At 42.1% G+C, this 19,408-nt stretch overlaps 1 protein-coding gene across 3 annotated transcripts in view; it reads left to right on the top strand.

Annotated features, from left to right (window-relative positions):
- USP25 (ubiquitin specific peptidase 25) overlaps positions 1-19,200 on the top strand; it is a 104,897-nt gene extending 85,697 nt beyond the window's left edge. For 2 of the 3 annotated variants that reach the window (XM_018565524.1, XM_018565525.1), the window contains 7 exons: positions 733-828; positions 4,558-4,736; positions 10,267-10,345; positions 12,103-12,182; positions 13,246-13,369; positions 15,022-15,217; positions 18,720-19,200. In XM_018565524.1, coding sequence (XP_018421026.1) covers positions 733-828; positions 4,558-4,736; positions 10,267-10,345; positions 12,103-12,182; positions 13,246-13,369; positions 15,022-15,217; positions 18,720-18,892 — 927 coding nt within the window. In that variant the 3' untranslated portion in view covers positions 18,893-19,200. The remainder of the gene's footprint in view (positions 1-732; positions 829-4,557; positions 4,737-10,266; positions 10,346-12,102; positions 12,183-13,245; positions 13,370-15,021; positions 15,218-18,719) is intronic. The other variant, XM_018565526.1, reaches the window with a different exon arrangement.
- Positions 19,201-19,408: the final 208 nt, after the last annotated feature.

The following is a 19,408-nucleotide window of genomic DNA, read 5'->3' as shown; positions in this document are numbered from 1 at the left end:
GGAAGCCATTGGGAAGGCAGAATAAACACTTTACCAGTGTATCTCCTCTCTAATCTATTGTTCTCTAAAAACATGTGTTCTAGTAGCTGTATTTGATTTGCTTTTGACCCCGAAAGTATTTACCTTTAGCCAAAAGCCTATCTCTGAGCAAATGTGCCCCCACCCCACCTATTCCACAACTCTTCTGTTTCACAAACGCCCTTCCAACACCTTTTTCAACTCCTTTGAGAACTCCTTCATGTGTCCCTCACCAACAGTTTACCCTTGTTACATAAATAAATATATATTTTTTACTACATTTTGTTGAAGATTTTGAAATTATGGTGGGATCTCCTTATGGGGAAAAACTCTGGTTCTGTTATAACTAATAATAGGGGACCAACCATGATATATATCTCTTATGCTATATATTGTATACTTTATGAACCTTCCTTCCCCTTTTATATGTTCTATTTTTAGTGTTTACTGGTGGTGCCTGGGTTCTAACGTTCCGCTGCCGAATGTCGTCTTCTACCTGTTAAGCCACCATTGTTATGTTTGCAGGCAATCGCAGCCTCACATCCCACACTTCATTTCATTTAATAACCCGCTCCGATGTACTGCTAGCACACGCACTGTGGCACATGCATGTGGTGACCTGCTTAGCAATAGAAATCTTATGTTTGCATGCCTGTACTCTGTGGCACTGTTGAACAATATGATGATCATTAAAACTGAAATCCTTTGTGGCAGGTCATGATGACCCCGAACATGCAAGGTATCATCATGGCCATAGGTAAATCCAGGAATGTGTATGACATGTGTGGGCCTGAAGCTGGGTTCTTTAAGGTACAACTTCCTAACGTTTTCCTTTGCTGTTGGCATTTAGTTTTGTCTCTTGGATATTTTGCTTTGGTTTTCTCTGCTTTCCAGTGTCATAGTCCAGTTTGTTCTCACACATTCTCATATTTATCAGTGTACCAAAAAATAAAGTGGAATTCTAGTTTTCAAAAACGCTAAAATGATTTTTTTTGTAATGTTAAGCAAATGAAGCAGGAGATAGAAGATGAGCATACAATTTAGCTGTTTGTACTGCTAGCAGCTGCCGTGTCAGTTTTCTCTGTTGTCCTATGCTGTGATGTTTTTTTCTGCTACAAAATCTCTTACTATACAGAAATATTTTACTTCCAGTGTGTGAGAGATGATATAATATGAACAGTTAGGTGTTTGCTATTCACCAACCATCATTCTGTCCCGTCATGGCTGTCCACTTTAGCTTTGTTGGGTGTGGTTGGATCCTCTGCCGTTTTGGTGAGGTTTTTAGTACAGTAATGCAAGGCTTGCCCAGCCTACCACAGATTCTATGTCTAATATACCCTTGGCCTCACAAACTTTGGTTTAGAGTAGCTCCATTCCCTGACTGATTAACTTTTCTCGAGGAGTTGCAGTATAAAGCTATTACCCCAACATTAAAGGAGAACATTTTAGTTTGTATTGATGCAATGCACACTACTCTAAAACAAGAGGATCGCCCTGTTGCTTCCACCTTTTGCTGTTTCTAGTCTTCGGTCCTTTTTTGTCCCTTTCATCTGCTTTTCCAACTCTCTATGTGGTTATTGGAAACACTGTTACAAGCTGTTTGGTCCCCCCTGGAGCTTATTAGCCTTGTACCCATTTGGAGAGGGTATAGTGCAAAAATTGTTTATTTCCTTTGGAAAGGGTGTCTGCTATGCCAGTAGAAGACATTCCTGTGTTTAAGAACCCAACCGTTAACCATCTGGAAGCCTTTTCTAGAACTCTGTTCTCACTGGTGGGTCCTGCCTTTTATCCTAACCGGGTTGTAACTTTACTTTGTCAAACTGTGGCTGACTGGTCAAAATCCCTCCAAAAGAGATCTCACCACTGCTGCAGTTGATCACTTGATTTAGTAGCACGTGGAGCAATTTCAGTTTTGACTGTTTGCGGGAAGCATCCCATCTCATCTCTCGCGTGGGTCTCATGTCAGAATACATGTATAGCGCACTTTGGCTGAAGCGCTGGGCTGCAGATCCTTTGTGCAAGAGGCATTTGATCTGCATGACGTTTGAGCGACAACTTCTCTTCAGACCGCATCTTGATATTATCATCAAGGGTGCTGCTGGTGGCACCCACCTTCCTAATCCAAGAAGCAGACTACAAGGTCTTCCCCCATTTCTGACAGGACACATCCTTTTTGTTTCTCAAATTGAGCTCCCACTTTCCAGAGTGAACCTTTGCCGACCATGGTGTCATTGCCTAATTCCTGTGCCAAAACAGTTTCAAGGATTTTACTCCAACCTGTTCACAAGCCCAAAGAGGGCCTCCATTGAGCCCAGAAATTAAGAATGGAATCTACATAATCTGTTACAATGCAACATTCTGTCATTGTGGGACAAGCCCCTGGACAGACCAATTGAGTTGGCACGGATGACCAGGTCTTTCCCGTCATGGTGCCTGAAAAATCTGGCTCTGGTACCGGGGAATTCTTTCCCTCCTGTCTTTCGGAGGGTCCCCACTACAGTTGCCAGCCTGTCAGGCTGGGGAGGACTTGGTCGTTGGAGCCTCATCTCCCAGCAATATCCTGGAGCTTCTGACAATTTGACTGTCTCTACAGTGTTGGACTATTCTGCTGGAAGGTCATCTGGTTTTGTTTGTCAAACAATGCATGGCAGCTGCGTACATCAACCATTAGAGAATAACCAGAAGTCTCGCCCTGTCGAGAGAGGTAGTTCAGACCCTGTCCTGGGGCATTTCAGCCTTGTCCATCATTTGACGGGCGTAGACAATTAGAAGACAGACTTCCTTACCCGGCAGCTCCTGGCCCCAGGGAGTGGTACCTACACCTGGAGGTGTTCCAGGATCTGTGTTGGGGGGTAGGGTTTTCCAGTATGTTTTATGTATCCATCCAAAGAAGACTGTTAGCATAGCTTTACTTTAGCATTTGAAATTAGATCATCTTTTAATTTTTGAGTGAATGACAGTAGCTAAATACACCAGAGACTTCCTTTGCCGTTCAGTACTACAGCTCTGATATCTCTGATATCTTCTACCTTCTACCTCCACTCACCTACCATAGCCTATATGAATGAAGAATTCTCATTACCACCACTGTATTAAGAATTTTACATTACAGAGAATGCAGAACAGCAGAAAGACTCCCTTGCATTTTTTTTCCCCCCGATGTATATTCAAATGAGACAAAGCCAGACAAGGAACTCTTGCTCTCTGAGCAACTGTTTTATTCAGCTACCCTTTATCCTTCAATAAGTGGAATATGAACTTGCCTTTTTTATAGCCCTTAAAGCCAACCTGTCACTGATGTCTCTGAAAATGACAATTTCGTGGCTGTGATGCTGATTGGGAATGTCCAGGAGTTCTTATCTGCAAAGTTATTGTGGGTCAGTGACTCGATGTGCTGGAGCAAGAAGGTTAGAACCCAGCCATGGGTCCTTCCTCTAACGATGTGGGCAGGCCCTACTTCATGACCATGCGCTGCTCATGTATTGACAGGTAAGCACCACTCAGTCCATGAGTAGTGTGCACCCAGACTTATAGATGTTGCCCCCTCCTCTTCCCCCAAGGGGCGAGTCTTTGACAGCCTTGGCTCAGTAGTGGGTGCAGAAAAGGAATTACTGTGGATGGAGCTCCAAATTGAAGGCAAGTATTGCAGCAGATTCTGTTTTTATTTTTTTATTTTGCAGTTCCTGGACATCTAATGTTTTTTTAAAAACTAGAGTTCTGCTTTAAATTATTACGATCAGCATTATTACTGCAGCATCTCTTATCCATTTCCCTTATTGGTCATTAGTTCATGTCAACACAAATACTTTCATCTATATGTAAACCTATAGAGTATGTAAAAGAACGCACTTCTGTGTCCGCGCTGTGAACAGATTTAGAAAACAGCCTGACTATTAGTCATGGTCCTTTTGCCTTGTGAACCGTACTGCTGCTAGAGCATGACGGAGTAACATGTTGTAACCTTTGTTTTTTCAGTCCAAATAACTGCCTCTCGTGTATATAGGCAGTAGATTTTTAAAGAAAGTTTGTCCTCAACCCAAAAATAGCCGTTACCTGCAAAAGAAATATTAACTTGCCTATCCAGCAGCCCGTTACCTTTACCTTTTCATCCTTCAAGCGCTGTAGCCTTAATTAGACCCAGCCGTATTCAACAATTCCAGGACTGTCAGATGCCTGCGTCTACCATGTGCTGTTGTGCCATTCTTCAGTCCCTATGTTACTGCAGAGTCCTGCAGGGACACAGAGGTATGTGAATGGAACCACAGTGGGGGATGCAGGCGTGTGACACTCCCAGAAGTGTCAAATGCTGAGCAATCTAAAGGCTGCAGTGCTTAAACGATAAGAAAGTGGAAGTCACGAGCCACCAGAACAGACAACTGCTTTTTGCAACTTTTGGGGACAACAGAGTTGCTTTAAATTCTTTTTGGAATACAAGATTACTTTGTTTCCATTTATTCAAATGGTTGTTGGTTCATTCTCTTTGAAGGATTTCAGCTTTGAGTGTGATAAATATGGCTTTGCTCTCTTTGTATCTCTTAGGCCATCAAGACTGAGTATGCACGCTTATTGAAACTAGCACAAGAGGATCCCCCTCCAGAGACCGATTACCGGTTACAGCATGCGGTTGTTTACTTCATCCAGAGCCAGGCGCCAAAGAAAATCGTTGAGAGGACCCTGCTGGAGCAGTTTGCTGATCGCAACCTGAGTTTTGATGAACGGTAATATGACGAGCCTGTGTGTCGGCACTTTTTCAGAATTCTTTTAAAGTAATTTGTCATTAGAGAAATGGGCTTTATCTGCTTCCAGGTCCTTTTAGATTACAGACCTGAACATGCATGCAGCAAATAAGTCAGAGAAATGTCAAAATTCCTTATTTTGTTCTTTTTCCTGGATCAGTTACTTATGGCATCAGCATGCCTGCCAGCGAACCAGCATTTTCCGAGCGATAGGCCACAGTGGCAGACTCCTTATTTGTTTTACGGTGGTTTTCTTGTCAAGAAGAAAGCTACATAAGGGCTGCTTGAGAAAAATCCTAAAAATAAGGGAGTGTGATGCAAATGGGTGGCACCACACCCCCAATCTATATTACAAACAAAAAAAGAGAGAAATGGCTACAATGGAGCCTGGGACTATAGAGGTGCCTCAATAAGTACAGTTATATATTAGTAAAAAACATATTTAAAACTTTAAGAACATTAGGCCATGACAAGAAATTGGTTATGCATAACGGGTATAGGATAGAACAGCCATATACATATCTTGGTCATAGTCCTCAGGCTTGAATGAGTAATGAATCTCAGTAGGCTCTACGTGTTTTGCAGATAGTTGCTTCCTCAGGAGCTTTTCATCAAGATCTATAGTTCAACAAATCATACATATACACATCCTCCATATAAACCAAAAACAGATTACATTTCCTCAAACATTGTTCTCTACCAGTATACATCAAATGCATATTGAGGGTGTATATATGCAAGAATAAGCACAAGAGCTAAAGGAGAACTATGAGGTGAGTGCTTTTCACTCACCTCATAGTTCTAGCCGACCTGTGACAATGAGACTGTCACAGGTCGGCTCAGTAGATCGGGAGGTGAGCGAACACATACCGGCGTTCGCTCATCTCTCGATCCTGTCACGGCTCTCTGTCCCTGTCGAGAGAGGTAGTTCAGACCCTGTCCTGGGGCATTTCAGCCTTGTCCATCATTTGACGGGCGTAGACAATTAGAAGACAGACTTCCTTACCCGGCAGCTCCTGGCCCCAGGGAGTGGTACCTACACCTGGAGGTGTTCCAGGATCTGTGTTGGGGGGTAGGGTTTTCCAGTATGTTTTATGTATCCATCCAAAGAAGACTGTTAGCATAGCTTTACGTTAGCATTTGAAATTAGATCATCTTTTAATTTTTGAGTGAATGACAGTAGCTAAATACACCAGAGACTTCCTTTGCCGTTCAGTACTACAGCTCTGATATCTCTGATATCTTCTACCTTCTACCTCCACTCACCTACCATAGCCTATATGAATGAAGAATTCTCATTACCACCACTGTATTAAGAATTTTACATTACAGAGAATGCAGAACAGCAGAAAGACTCCCTTGCATTTTTTTTCCCCCCGATGTATATTCAAATGAGACAAAGCCAGACAAGGAACTCTTGCTCTCTGAGCAACTGTTTTATTCAGCTACCCTTTATCCTTCAATAAGTGGAATATGAACTTGCCTTTTTTATAGCCCTTAAAGCCAACCTGTCACTGATGTCTCTGAAAATGACAATTTCGTGGCTGTGATGCTGATTGGGAATGTCCAGGAGTTCTTATCTGCAAAGTTATTGTGGGTCAGTGACTCGATGTGCTGGAGCAAGAAGGTTAGAACCCAGCCATGGGTCCTTCCTCTAACGATGTGGGCAGGCCCTACTTCATGACCATGCGCTGCTCATGTATTGACAGGTAAGCACCACTCAGTCCATGAGTAGTGTGCACCCAGACTTATAGATGTTGCCCCCTCCTCTTCCCCCAAGGGGCGAGTCTTTGACAGCCTTGGCTCAGTAGTGGGTGCAGAAAAGGAATTACTGTGGATGGAGCTCCAAATTGAAGGCAAGTATTGCAGCAGATTCTGTTTTTATTTTTTTATTTTGCAGTTCCTGGACATCTAATGTTTTTTTAAAAACTAGAGTTCTGCTTTAAATTATTACGATCAGCATTATTACTGCAGCATCTCTTATCCATTTCCCTTATTGGTCATTAGTTCATGTCAACACAAATACTTTCATCTATATGTAAACCTATAGAGTATGTAAAAGAACGCACTTCTGTGTCCGCGCTGTGAACAGATTTAGAAAACAGCCTGTCTATTAGTCATGGTCCTTTTGCCTTGTGAACCGTACTGCTGCTAGAGCATGACGGAGTAACATGTTGTAACCTTTGTTTTTTCAGTCCAAATAACTGCCTCTCGTGTATATAGGCAGTAGATTTTTAAAGAAAGTTTGTCCTCAACCCAAAAATAGCCGTTACCTGCAAAAGAAATATTAACTTGCCTATCCAGCAGCCCGTTACCTTTACCTTTTCATCCTTCAAGCGCTGTAGCCTTAATTAGACCCAGCCGTATTCAACAATTCCAGGACTGTCAGATGCCTGCGTCTACCATGTGCTGTTGTGCCATTCTTCAGTCCCTATGTTACTGCAGAGTCCTGCAGGGACACAGAGGTATGTGAATGGAACCACAGTGGGGGATGCAGGCGTGTGACACTCCCAGAAGTGTCAAATGCTGAGCAATCTAAAGGCTGCAGTGCTTAAACGATAAGAAAGTGGAAGTCACGAGCCACCAGAACAGACAACTGCTTTTTGCAACTTTTGGGGACAACAGAGTTGCTTTAAATTCTTTTTGGAATACAAGATTACTTTGTTTCCATTTATTCAAATGGTTGTTGGTTCATTCTCTTTGAAGGATTTCAGCTTTGAGTGTGATAAATATGGCTTTGCTCTCTTTGTATCTCTTAGGCCATCAAGACTGAGTATGCACGCTTATTGAAACTAGCACAAGAGGATCCCCCTCCAGAGACCGATTACCGGTTACAGCATGCGGTTGTTTACTTCATCCAGAGCCAGGCGCCAAAGAAAATCGTTGAGAGGACCCTGCTGGAGCAGTTTGCTGATCGCAACCTGAGTTTTGATGAACGGTAATATGACGAGCCTGTGTGTCGGCACTTTTTCAGAATTCTTTTAAAGTAATTTGTCATTAGAGAAATGGGCTTTATCTGCTTCCAGGTCCTTTTAGATTACAGACCTGAACATGCATGCAGCAAATAAGTCAGAGAAATGTCAAAATTCCTTATTTTGTTCTTTTTCCTGGATCAGTTACTTATGGCATCAGCATGCCTGCCAGCGAACCAGCATTTTCCGAGCGATAGGCCACAGTGGCAGACTCCTTATTTGTTTTACGGTGGTTTTCTTGTCAAGAAGAAAGCTACATAAGGGCTGCTTGAGAAAAATCCTAAAAATAAGGGAGTGTGATGCAAATGGGTGGCACCACACCCCCAATCTATATTACAAACAAAAAAAGAGAGAAATGGCTACAATGGAGCCTGGGACTATAGAGGTGCCTCAATAAGTACAGTTATATATTAGTAAAAAACATATTTAAAACTTTAAGAACATTAGGCCATGACAAGAAATTGGTTATGCATAACGGGTATAGGATAGAACAGCCATATACATATCTTGGTCATAGTCCTCAGGCTTGAATGAGTAATGAATCTCAGTAGGCTCTACGTGTTTTGCAGATAGTTGCTTCCTCAGGAGCTTTTCATCAAGATCTATAGTTCAACAAATCATACATATACACATCCTCCATATAAACCAAAAACAGATTACATTTCCTCAAACATTGTTCTCTACCAGTATACATCAAATGCATATTGAGGGTGTATATATGCAAGAATAAGCACAAGAGCTAAAGGAGAACTATGAGGTGAGTGCTTTTCACTCACCTCATAGTTCTAGCCGACCTGTGACAATGAGACTGTCACAGGTCGGCTCAGTAGATCGGGAGGTGAGCGAACACATACCGGGTTCGCTCACCTCTCGATCCTGTCACGGCTCTCTGCCGTGACAGGGGAGGGGCTGGATTCCACTCTCCCCGCTCCGATCCGCCAGCGCTGACTGGCGGAACGGACGGGGGAGGGGGCGGGTACAGCTGGCTCTGCCTCTAGATAGGCAGAGCCAGCTGTCAGTCATGTAGCTGGGCGGATCCCGGCACAATTGTCGGGATCCGCTTCAGCTGCGGCGTCTCAGTATACTAGCGTCCTCCGGTCACCCTAGGCTCAGTATACCGCGAGCAGTAGCTCGCGGTATACTGAGCCTAGGGTGACGGGAGGACGCCAGTTTGTGTCCTCCCGTTACCCTAAGGAGAACTATGGGGAAAAGCCTTAACCCCATAGTTCTCCTTTAAGTAGAGCCATAGAAATGATAGAATGTAATGATAAAGATTTACCCCAACTTGCCATCCAATCCAACAAAATGGCCGCAAACAAAGTCCAAGTAGAAGACCTCCCTTTCTTAGGTGGACAAGGAGCATAGTGATGGAAAGAGAAAGCAGAGAGATGAGCTTATCACTGTGCTGCCTCTTCTTTTGACTGTCCAGTAACAGGCTGGGTGAGTCCAGGACAACCTATGCTTAGAGGAAGTGGGTTGAATAGTGCTTAATAGAGTTTTGAATTGGAAGTGAATTCATCAACAAAAGCTCCTTTTTTATTTGACCTTTTAATGAGGGTGCATAATGCTTGCTTCTGTACCGACGATACAAAGATCTTTAAATATATGGCCTGTAGACTAAGCAGAATATATAATCTGCGCCCCTCAGTTTACTGTCAGCTCAATGTTGTGTGTAAGACTCTCAGCCCTCGTTCACACCTGAACGTTTTGTAGCGCGTTCTACACTCGACGAACGCTCTACAAAACGCTCAAAAATATAAATCCCATTGTATTCATTGGTCTCGTTCCCACCTTGGCGTATTTCCGCCCGTCCCTAACGCGCTACAAAACGGCCCACGCCTGAAAAGGTACATGTACTACTTTAGGCCGTTTCGTTGCGCGTTTCCATTGGGATACAGCCAAGTAGCCTTCGGAAACGCGCGACTTAAAAAAACGCGCGACAGACGCACATATGCAATACGCCTAGGTGTGAACGAGACCTCAGGCTGACCTATCTTTTGCCTTACTGATGAAAACAGGTATTCTTTCGGGTCTGCTGAAAGTAGATAATACTATCAATTAACATGGAACAGCCTCTCTGGGGGTCTTATAGCCTTACACTTCTGCTGCCACTAATCTTAAAGAAGGATGTACATATCCGCTATAAGTCCTGACCCACTAAGTAGTAAAAGAAAGACAGCCCTGGAACATGCACCTTCCACAGAAAGTGGCAGCTTCTATTTCAGTCATTGCCAATGTACTTTAATTGCATTGTAGCCCACAGAGAGGTCTTAGACCTAGCAGGAGTGTCTGGATCACAAGGCTAAACAGAATTACAAATCCTGTGGCAGCCAAACTAATTGTGTTTCAACTATTGAAGCTCCGTTTGCATTTTATGAATGGTGCACAGAGTGCAAGCTGCATTACTAGGTAGTAATGGATGGCAGATCATGTATCCATTCTCTATCATATATTGACCCTTCATGATTTGCAGATGGGTAATGAGAATGTAGTAAGGATACACAGTGTTAATTAAGAAAAATATCTCTTTATTTTTCCAGTTGCCGCAACATCATGAAAGTGGCTCAGGCGAAGCTTGAGATGATCAAACCTGATGAGGTTAATATGGAAGAATACAGGGTAAGTGGTTTTATATTCTTTGCACATTGTAGGAACAACATGGCTACATCAGCTGATCACACTTGATATAAAGTGCATATCATTTGTTTTATTTGTCCCTTATTGAAATGCTGCTAAATAGAATTAGACTTCATAAGATCATCTGTGGTCTTTGCTCTATGTATTTCTTGCTATTTGGGAGGGCTAAGATGGGGGGAGGGGTAGGGAATAGGTACCTACAACACTGAATTGCATATTAAACATACCCATAGATACAGCTGTGCAAATTATACTTTGGAAGCATTCATGGGTACCATTGTAAAAGGTATCAGTAGAACATTTAATCACAGCTACAGGAATCTATACAACACCCGCTTAATATTTTCATTACAAAATCATTCAATGTATTTTTAAATACTGCTAGTTTACCTACCCAGAATCTGTCTTTATATTAACTTCACATAACCGCCTGTACAGTAGAAATCCGACAGGCTTATAAAGTATGTTCTGTGTGCCAATCAGCTTTTCTAACCTGTTTCAGCCAATAGGGAGTGTTTAAGCAGGCCTCCAGTAGTAATAGAGCACAGGAAGGTACTCACCATTGGAGGAACGTTTATAGTCCAATGAGCAGGATGGGGGGCGGTGTGGTGACACAAATGACTTCAGATTTATTTGTAGCAGTAAATGGTGTTCCCAATTTATGATGAGGTGTGATTCACAGGAGTGGTTGATCTTCATTAAATATGTTTTCTCTGGTTCGGTTATGTGCCTCAGGGTTAGTTCACACCAGAAACTGCATCACAATTGCGTGCGTCTGCGCAGTTGCATTGCGATCCGTTTTGATGCGTTTTTGAAGAGTTCAGATGCATTTTTTCCCCTTGATGTCCCTGGATGATGCCACAGTCAATTCTGTTGGGTTTTTTTAATGCGTTCCGGTGCGTTTGCATGCATGTTGATGCGTTCCGGTGCAGTTAGATGCAGCTAGAATAGGACAAGCAGTACTTTTTCTGACTGCATCTGAACGGACTGCAATGGTATGAATACAGCACGTGAAAGCCCATAGGAAAGCATTGTGATGTATTTTGGCTGCAGCAGTGAAACTCAACAGACTGCATCACAACTGCATCTGGTGTGAACTATCCCTCAGTCGTACGTTTATCTCTTTGGTTCGAAACATGTAAAACGTTAGTCCAGTGAGGGAAAGTTGGAGCCTCTATCAGGTTTTTCTAAAACCCAAGTGAAGTAATAGAAATAGACCTTTATTCAGATGGACATTGTGATATGAGGCTCCATTCTCATGGTGTTTCCTCCACTTTCCTGTTATAACAGATGTGTAGTTTGTCTAAATATGAATCTGCAGCCTAATGGGCACCAGAGCTTGACCACCCTTCCCATAACACTCCATAATCCAAGAGACCTGGTCAGACACCTCCCTCTCTTTCTCTGTAGAGTCAATGTGAAGAGAGCAGTGTCTATTACTCATCAATGCCAGTGTAGAGCACTGGAGTGGAAGGGTGGGAGGAGAATTTTCACAAGAGATAAAGGTACTTCAGGGTACAAATTAAAATTCAGTTAGGAATCATTAAGAATCATAACAACCAGAAGTACAAGACTATGAAAGGGAGGATGATAATGAGGTGCGAGACTTTTATTTGACTTTAACCTGTCCATGCCCTTGTTGGAAAGATTTCCTTCACTTCCTGTCCTTGATGTCTGTCTCTCCTGTTCTGTAAGATATTGTAAATGTCACCAGTGTCTGTATATGATTTCTTTTGTAGCGCTGGCACAAGGAGTACAAGTGTTTCCGGGACGCCACAATGTACATTTTGATTGGTTTGGAGCTGTTTCAGAACAAAAGGTGAGTGGGAATATTCTGTATATGTATCTACAATAAGGAATCCATGTACATAATGAGGCAGATTGTTTTCCCACATTTTCAAATACATAATTATATGCCAGTGCTACAGATATCAAATAAAAAGATTGAAATACATTTATAAAGGAGTTGCAGTTGTTAGTTCAATTTACACACTTTATGATTAACTCCCTAAACTTTAAGAATGAATATTTGATATGTTTTAGAATGTTCTATGTAAAGGTTATATGCAGAAAGAGAAGTCAGCCATGGTGGCATCTATCTCTCTCAGGAAAGGTTTCCTATGAAGTAAGCTTGTCATAATAGCTGCGAGTCCCTGGATCAGGGTGTTGGATATGAAAGATTCAGCTTTCAGTTCCAAAGTCTGTGCTCTGCCATCCCATCTGAATATCTCAGGAAGGAGATGGGAGGGGCGGCTATCTGCAGTTCGAATAGTGAGAACACCAGGTTTGAGGGGGTCTCGAGGTATTCAGGGAAGTTAATCTAAGGAAACACTGTACATACAGATAGCAGCACTTGTCACCTACTTCCTGCTCTAGCTTTAGGTTACCATTTACTTTTTGTTTGCTTTTCCCTTTAAACATTCAATATTATAACCCATACAAACCATCAACCATGGTTCTTCAATCCCTTGTTTACCTGCAATACAAACCATCAACCATGGTTCTTCAATCCCTTGTTTACCTGCTACCCAGCATTTGTGTACACTGAAGTCCCAGCTGTGATATATATGATGTGCACAGTGAGATTGGTGGTAAATGTATTGGAAAACTATACAGAATGTGGCAGATGTGTTTCCGGGCACAGGATTTCTAAATCCGAGGAAGGCAAAGCAAATCTCCTAATGGGTACGTTGGGATTTGCTCTGGATACCTGCCCGATTCATTCTTTGCCAGTCTTTTTCAGTTCGCCCCAGACCTGCATCTTTTTCTCATCTGTTATAATTTAGTGTTTATGTCATTTGAAACACGTTTACCTTGATTTGCATTTTCTTTTTTGATTGCCATTCTGCGAGCCGGTTTAAAACGGTCTGTCTTGGTTTCAGCTATGTTGAAGCTTTGCTTTACCTTATCTTTGGCTACCAGTACAACAAAGAGCTGCTGTCCAGAGGCATGTACAGAGGACATGATGAGGAGCTCATATCACATTATCGTAGAGAGTGTCTCCTGGTAAGTTAGGACAAATGTTAAGCGTTGATTTTGCTTTGTGAACGTGGCACCAGGTTTACCGAACTGAAAACTAGGACCTGGATAAAAGTTTCCAGCCACGACCAGCTCTTTTATCCCACTCTGTCTTATATCGGATCCAAAGTGTGAAGCTGAACATACATGGACTGTTTAATCTCCTTTAGATCTACTGATAATTATGGAACACAAGGGCCTGCCTGAAGGAGGTTGTGTAACAATTGTATAATCAGATTGCAGGGTAAATGGCCAGCCTTACTAATGCTGGGCACACACCTTACAACCATCGCAAGACTTTTGTCTTGCGATGGTTGTAAGGTAATTTTAAAAAACGTACGATCTGCCTATCCTGGACAGGCAGATCATACTTGCGATGATCGCAAGCCGCGCCCCCCTGAGGGGCGGGCTTCCGATGACCGTAATGTCGAACGGGCAGTTGCAGTTGCGCACAACAACTCGTCGGGCTTTTATCTTACGAACATGCTACACACCCGCCGAACATCGTACGATGCTCGGCGGGTTTTCGAACATGTTCCTAAGATAAAAGTCGTGCGACCTTACAGTAGTAGAGGTCGCACGGCTTCCACACACCTTACGATAATCGTACGATCGCGGGATTTCCCGCGATTATCGTACGATTATCGCAAGGTGTGTGGGCACCTTAACACTGGCTACAGTCTGTCCATTATCAAATAACCTAAAGTAGCCATGAAGACATCTAGGAGCTTCCATCCTCTTCTGATTTTCAGTAGATCTCTGCTTCTGGAGCTAAGATGTATCTGCAGGCAGGATTTATGTGCAAGCAGAAGCAGTGGTTGGCTGCTCAGGTCGAGGCAGCCAATCATTTTTTGAGCCTCACACAAACCCCAGACACTGCACAGACTTGGAATCAGCAATCTTTTAGTGAGCAGAACAGGATGGAATCTTTAGCAGAGAGTAGAGGGTAACTATTATTTTGGGTAGACTTAAGCCTGCTTGAAGCTGGCCATACACTTAGTACTACAGTTTGTTTGCATACAATGATGAATTGCTGTGGGATCTTTAAATTTTCGAAGGATCAGAAGAACTGGGAGGTTCTTGTGCTCTTTCAGTCAACTTCTCTGATTAAGGGATCAGGGATTAGCAATGGGCTGATCGTTAGTTATGGTTGTACCTAATAGAAATTTTTTTTTAAAAGGCCCTTAGAGTTGTCTTTCATGGTTTCTTCTGTACCAACAAGAAAAATGAGAGAGCTCATTAATTCATAACTTGGAAGTGAGAGGAGAAAATCACTGCGCAAACCTGCTAGCATGATACAAATAGTGTGCTTAGCTGCATTTTATTTCCAGACACATGGGGGAGCTACATAATGCTAGCCTCCGGAATTGTTGCACACTTCGCCAAGAGAGCGAAGTGAGACAGCCAGGAGAGAAAACGAGGAATGACAGCCAGGAGGATGAGCAAGGAGAGACAGTCAGGAGAGAGCGAGCAAGGGAGGTTTTTTTTTTTTCGTTGGTAGATCTCATGTAGCTCTTCATTTGAAAAGTAGATCTTAACACAAAAAATTGTGGGCACCCCTGGTATAGAGTAATCACTGTGATGTCCAACAAAGAGCATAAACCGGGACTCACACTTCAACTGTCTTTTGTGTCTTGAAGAAATTAAATGAGAAAGCGGCAGCCATGTTTGAGACCGGAGAGGTTGAGGAAGTCAATAACGGCCTGACTCTGATGAATGAACTTATAGTACCGTGCTTGCCCATCCTACTGGTTGATGACATGGAGGAAAAGGACATTATTGCTGTAGAAGACATGAGGAATCGCTGGTGTTCATACCTGGGACAAGAAATGGAGCGTAAGTACCTAAAACCAAATGGTTGATGATATAAAGAGGGTTATTAGTGTATCTTTTTTTTACGTGACAGCCAGTTGAACTTTTCAGTTTAAATTTAGCTGATTACATTCCAAATGCAGCAAAACAAAAGGTGTGCAAAGTTTACAGGTAGTTTTCCTTAAAAATCAGTCACATCCTAAATGGAAAATCTTTCCTCCACTCAGAATGCAGCTGAGAAGGGCCTCTCTGTGGGGAAGCAATGCTCTCTCTGTAGAGGTCTGGCAGAGAAAACATTGAGAACTGGAGAGGTGGAGGATGTCAATAACAGCCTGACTTTGATGAATGAACTTATAGTACCGTGCTTGTCCATGCTACTGATTGATGCCATGGAATCAACCAGTAGCCTGGGCAAGCATGGCACTATAAGTTAATTCATCAAAGTCGGGCCATTATTGACTTCCTCCCCTCTCCAGTTCTCAATGTCAGACCCTGCTGAGCACGAGCTGTCCAATCAGATGGGAGCATGAGGTTTACTTATTACAGAGCAACAGGGCTAACTCAGTAGTTAGGGTATGTCAGACCATGCAGACAGCAAGGATCCCACTGTGCAACTGCTGGCAGGGACAGGCTTTTCTACTCTGGCTGTGGCTGCTTTAGAGAGAAAACTATCTGTATTTTATTGAACTACTTTTGTTTTGATGCACCTGGAATGTATTTCGCTGATTCAAAACTAAAGGTTCAGGCTTTAAATGAGCATGACATTAGCTTAAGCTGAGTAAGGTCACATAAGCTTTAAATGGATTGCCCCAGCACATTGGGGACCCCCAACATCTCAGTATGGAGAGGTTCGTTCTAAATCTAAGTCCTATTCTTTAAAGTGAGAAAAATAATCCTAAATAAAAGCAACCTGCAGGAGAAGACTTGTGGGCAGAGTCCCCTCATTCTGCTCTTTTCAAGTTCCACAGCCCCTTCTCACATCCACAACACCTGTGACAGATGCCCCACCATGCACACTGGTTAGCCCCCCCTCCAGCCACCGCCCTTCATCCCTACTGTATATTTTATTGATGTAGAAACAGGCAGGTGGAACCCCTGCAAGCAGCAGGGACATGGATACTATATATGAAATACCTGGAGGTGACGCACGTGAAGGTTCTGCTGGAGACCACAGCTCTTGAATGGCAGGCAGAGGGTTCTCCTGCCGCTCTAGAGAGCTAAGTATTAGTAGGAGTTTTTTTTTTTTTTGAGTCGCTCAATTCTATTTCTCTGCAGCTCAGCTCACCCTCTTCCCAGCAAAGACTCAGAAGCTCAGTTTACCCTCCCCGAGCTCTTGTCCTATGTTCACATTATAAGTAAGATGAATAGAAACTGCTAAATCATTGCTGGTAGGAGGGAGCTGAGAAAGTGGCTTGGAAAGACTTCTGCTGCAAAATTTGAGGTTGAATTGCCCCCCAATGCCTGCAGCTACAGAGGTTAGTGAAAGTTATGTGCTAAAGCTGACTGATTTCTTGTTAAGAATTTGGAGATACTTGAGTTTCCATTGCCTAGCCAAAGGTTCACTTTAAGTCTTCAAATGACTGATAGCCTAGACAGTGCATACTGAATAAAAAGATTTTTCATTATTTTCGTAGCATTTATTCTAAAATAATGTTTATGTAAATATCTTTGCATTTGCTTATTTATTTTATTTTAAATGCAGCAATGGACAGATCAGCAGCTAGAGGCAGAGAAGATTATCTTCTCCAATGACTCTTCATAACTACTTAACAAATGTTAAGATAATGAGCCACAAAGGGAGTGCATTGTTTTCAAAGTATCAGCAGACCTTGGCTTGCGCTGTGAGTAGGAGCAGTAAAGCACAACCATTGTGTAATTTTGCAAAGCGGGAAGCAGAGCCTGCATAAGTAATGAGCGAATGTGGTATTCCCTAACTATATATTTAATCACTGTTAAAGCACATTTAGCAGTGAGTGCAGAACAGCTTACCAGCTTTTAGATGTTAGTGGCTGCGTTTCGTTTTTTTTTTTTTTTTTCAAGATTTTTTGTTTTTTTACCTGATGATCCTGCCCAATAACAAACTTCCTATCTGAGTGACCCTCATCTCCATTGCATAGGGGAAGGTCTCCTGTAATTCACAAGGGTAGCTTGGAAAGCTGATAACATGGTTTGATATTTTAGACCAGTGTATAGCAGTTTACTTGGACACTGTATTTCTGTCAGGATTAGAGGTGCACCGAAATGGAAATTTCAAAACCGAAATAAAAAAAATTGTCAGGCCAAAACTGAAAATGTTTTTTTATTTAAATGTTTTCAATTTTTAAAAATATATTTTATTTTTTATAAACTTTCATTTTTTAATATTTTAATTTATTCATTTTTTATTAAATATTTTTTACTTTACTTTTAGGGGCTTCGGGGAAATATTAGGGGTCTAAACAGACTACTGCTATTTCCTTTATGAAATAGAAAAAGAGATTGAGAACACAGAGTCCTCAATCTCTTTTTCTGTATCCACTGTTATCAATGAACAGGAATCCTCTATACTGAGTGTTCCTGTTCATTCATAACATGAGGACAGAGTGTATTTACTATATCCACAAGCATGAATGAACAGGAGGTGATGTAGATCACTTCCATTCATTCATAATTGGCGATATAGTAACCATACCATGTCCTCAATTATCTACAAACACTCAGCGATCACTGATCACTGACTGTACCCGCTCTCCATCCTGACAGCTGTCACAGGAGGCTGCTCGGTGCAGGGAGGAGAGCTCAGCCTCCTGTGACAGCACTGGCTGTCTCCGCCCAAACACCGCTCTCCTCTGATCTGTGACAGGAGGCTGAGCGGTGTGGGAGGAGACATTGGCCGCTCAGAGCGCTTGGCCGGCTGTCACACTTTCTCTCCTCCCCACTGGGACACAGAGAAAGAAAACAGGGATGCACCGATGTACCGGCAGGAAAATGGCACTTTCGGCATTTAGCCAAAAGTGCAATTTTCGGCGCATATGTCTCGGCGGCCGATATATATGGGTGCATCCCTAGTCAGGATCTATTTCTGTACTTGTAAAAATGTTCTTAGCCTGAAAAAAGGAAACTAATGAAGCCACCACATATAAGGGCTTATTAACTGCAATATAATAAATGATTATTCTTGAGTTTAGAAATATTTTAATGAAATAAGGGAAATGAAAATAGAAATGAGGGTCCTAAAACATTAATGGGAATTGTTGATATTCTTTATATCAAGTTGATTAAGTGTATATCTAATTTTTATCTCGATAATAATTCTAATATCTAAGAGTTGAAAAGACTGTACATTACCTCTTGTTGGTAATGATGCTGTGACATGTCACAATTGAGGAAAGCAGGTCAATGCCACAGGCCTTGGCTGTGGATCTGCAGTCCACCCAGTTGTTGTGTGTGGTGTTGCCCTTTAAATCATCAAAACCGTACTGTTCATTATTTTTCCTAGAAAGGTCTTTTAAATTTAAACTGACAACATATTTTCATCTATTTCCAGCCTCTTTGCAAGAAAAGCTTACCGACTTCCTGCCAAAACTGCTGGATTGTTCAACGGAAATTAAAGGCTTCAATGACCCGCCAAAGTTACCCAACTTTTCCACGCACGAGCTGTGCGAGCGGTTTTCCCGAATTATGTTGTCACTTAGCCGAACTCCAGCTGACGGGAGATAAATTATGCACCTTTTTCAAGCACATTGTATAGACTGTTTTTTTTCTTTTAGTTTTTTTTTAACTCATGCCTTCCCGTGACAAGGTTTGCTTTGTTGCTGCTATAGTTTTTAACCTTTTTTTTATGTGACAAACTGCTAAAGAAAAAATGACTGTACAGACTTTTAGCCAGACTGCAAACCCAGCTGAGAAACGCATGGCCCTCGGCTTCCATTTTAAAAAAAGAAACAATGCAACCAAAATATCGATGGCGAGACTGCTTTGCCACTTTTCTGTGACAGTATTACATAGCTTTTACCTACAAAAAAAAACCTCATTTTATCAACAGCTTTTTTTTTTTTTCCTCTCCCCTTAGCCTCTGAGTTTGTGACAGCATCCATTTTAATTATCTGGTGCCATGTTTGACAACGTGGCTCCTGGTAGCTTGTAAATGAAATTGAAGAATAAAGTTTTATTTATGGCTACTTCCTGTTTGCAAAAAAAAAAGAAAAACAATTGTACATTTGTGTATGTATGAAT

This window comes from Nanorana parkeri, unplaced genomic scaffold (assembly GCF_000935625.1).
Source record: "Nanorana parkeri isolate BGI_ZX_2015 unplaced genomic scaffold, ASM93562v1 scaffold856, whole genome shotgun sequence".
NCBI classification, from domain to species: domain Eukaryota; kingdom Metazoa; phylum Chordata; class Amphibia; order Anura; family Dicroglossidae; genus Nanorana; species Nanorana parkeri.
The sequence above is the reverse complement of the archived record's forward strand: the minus strand, read 5'-3'. Positions and strand labels throughout refer to the sequence as shown.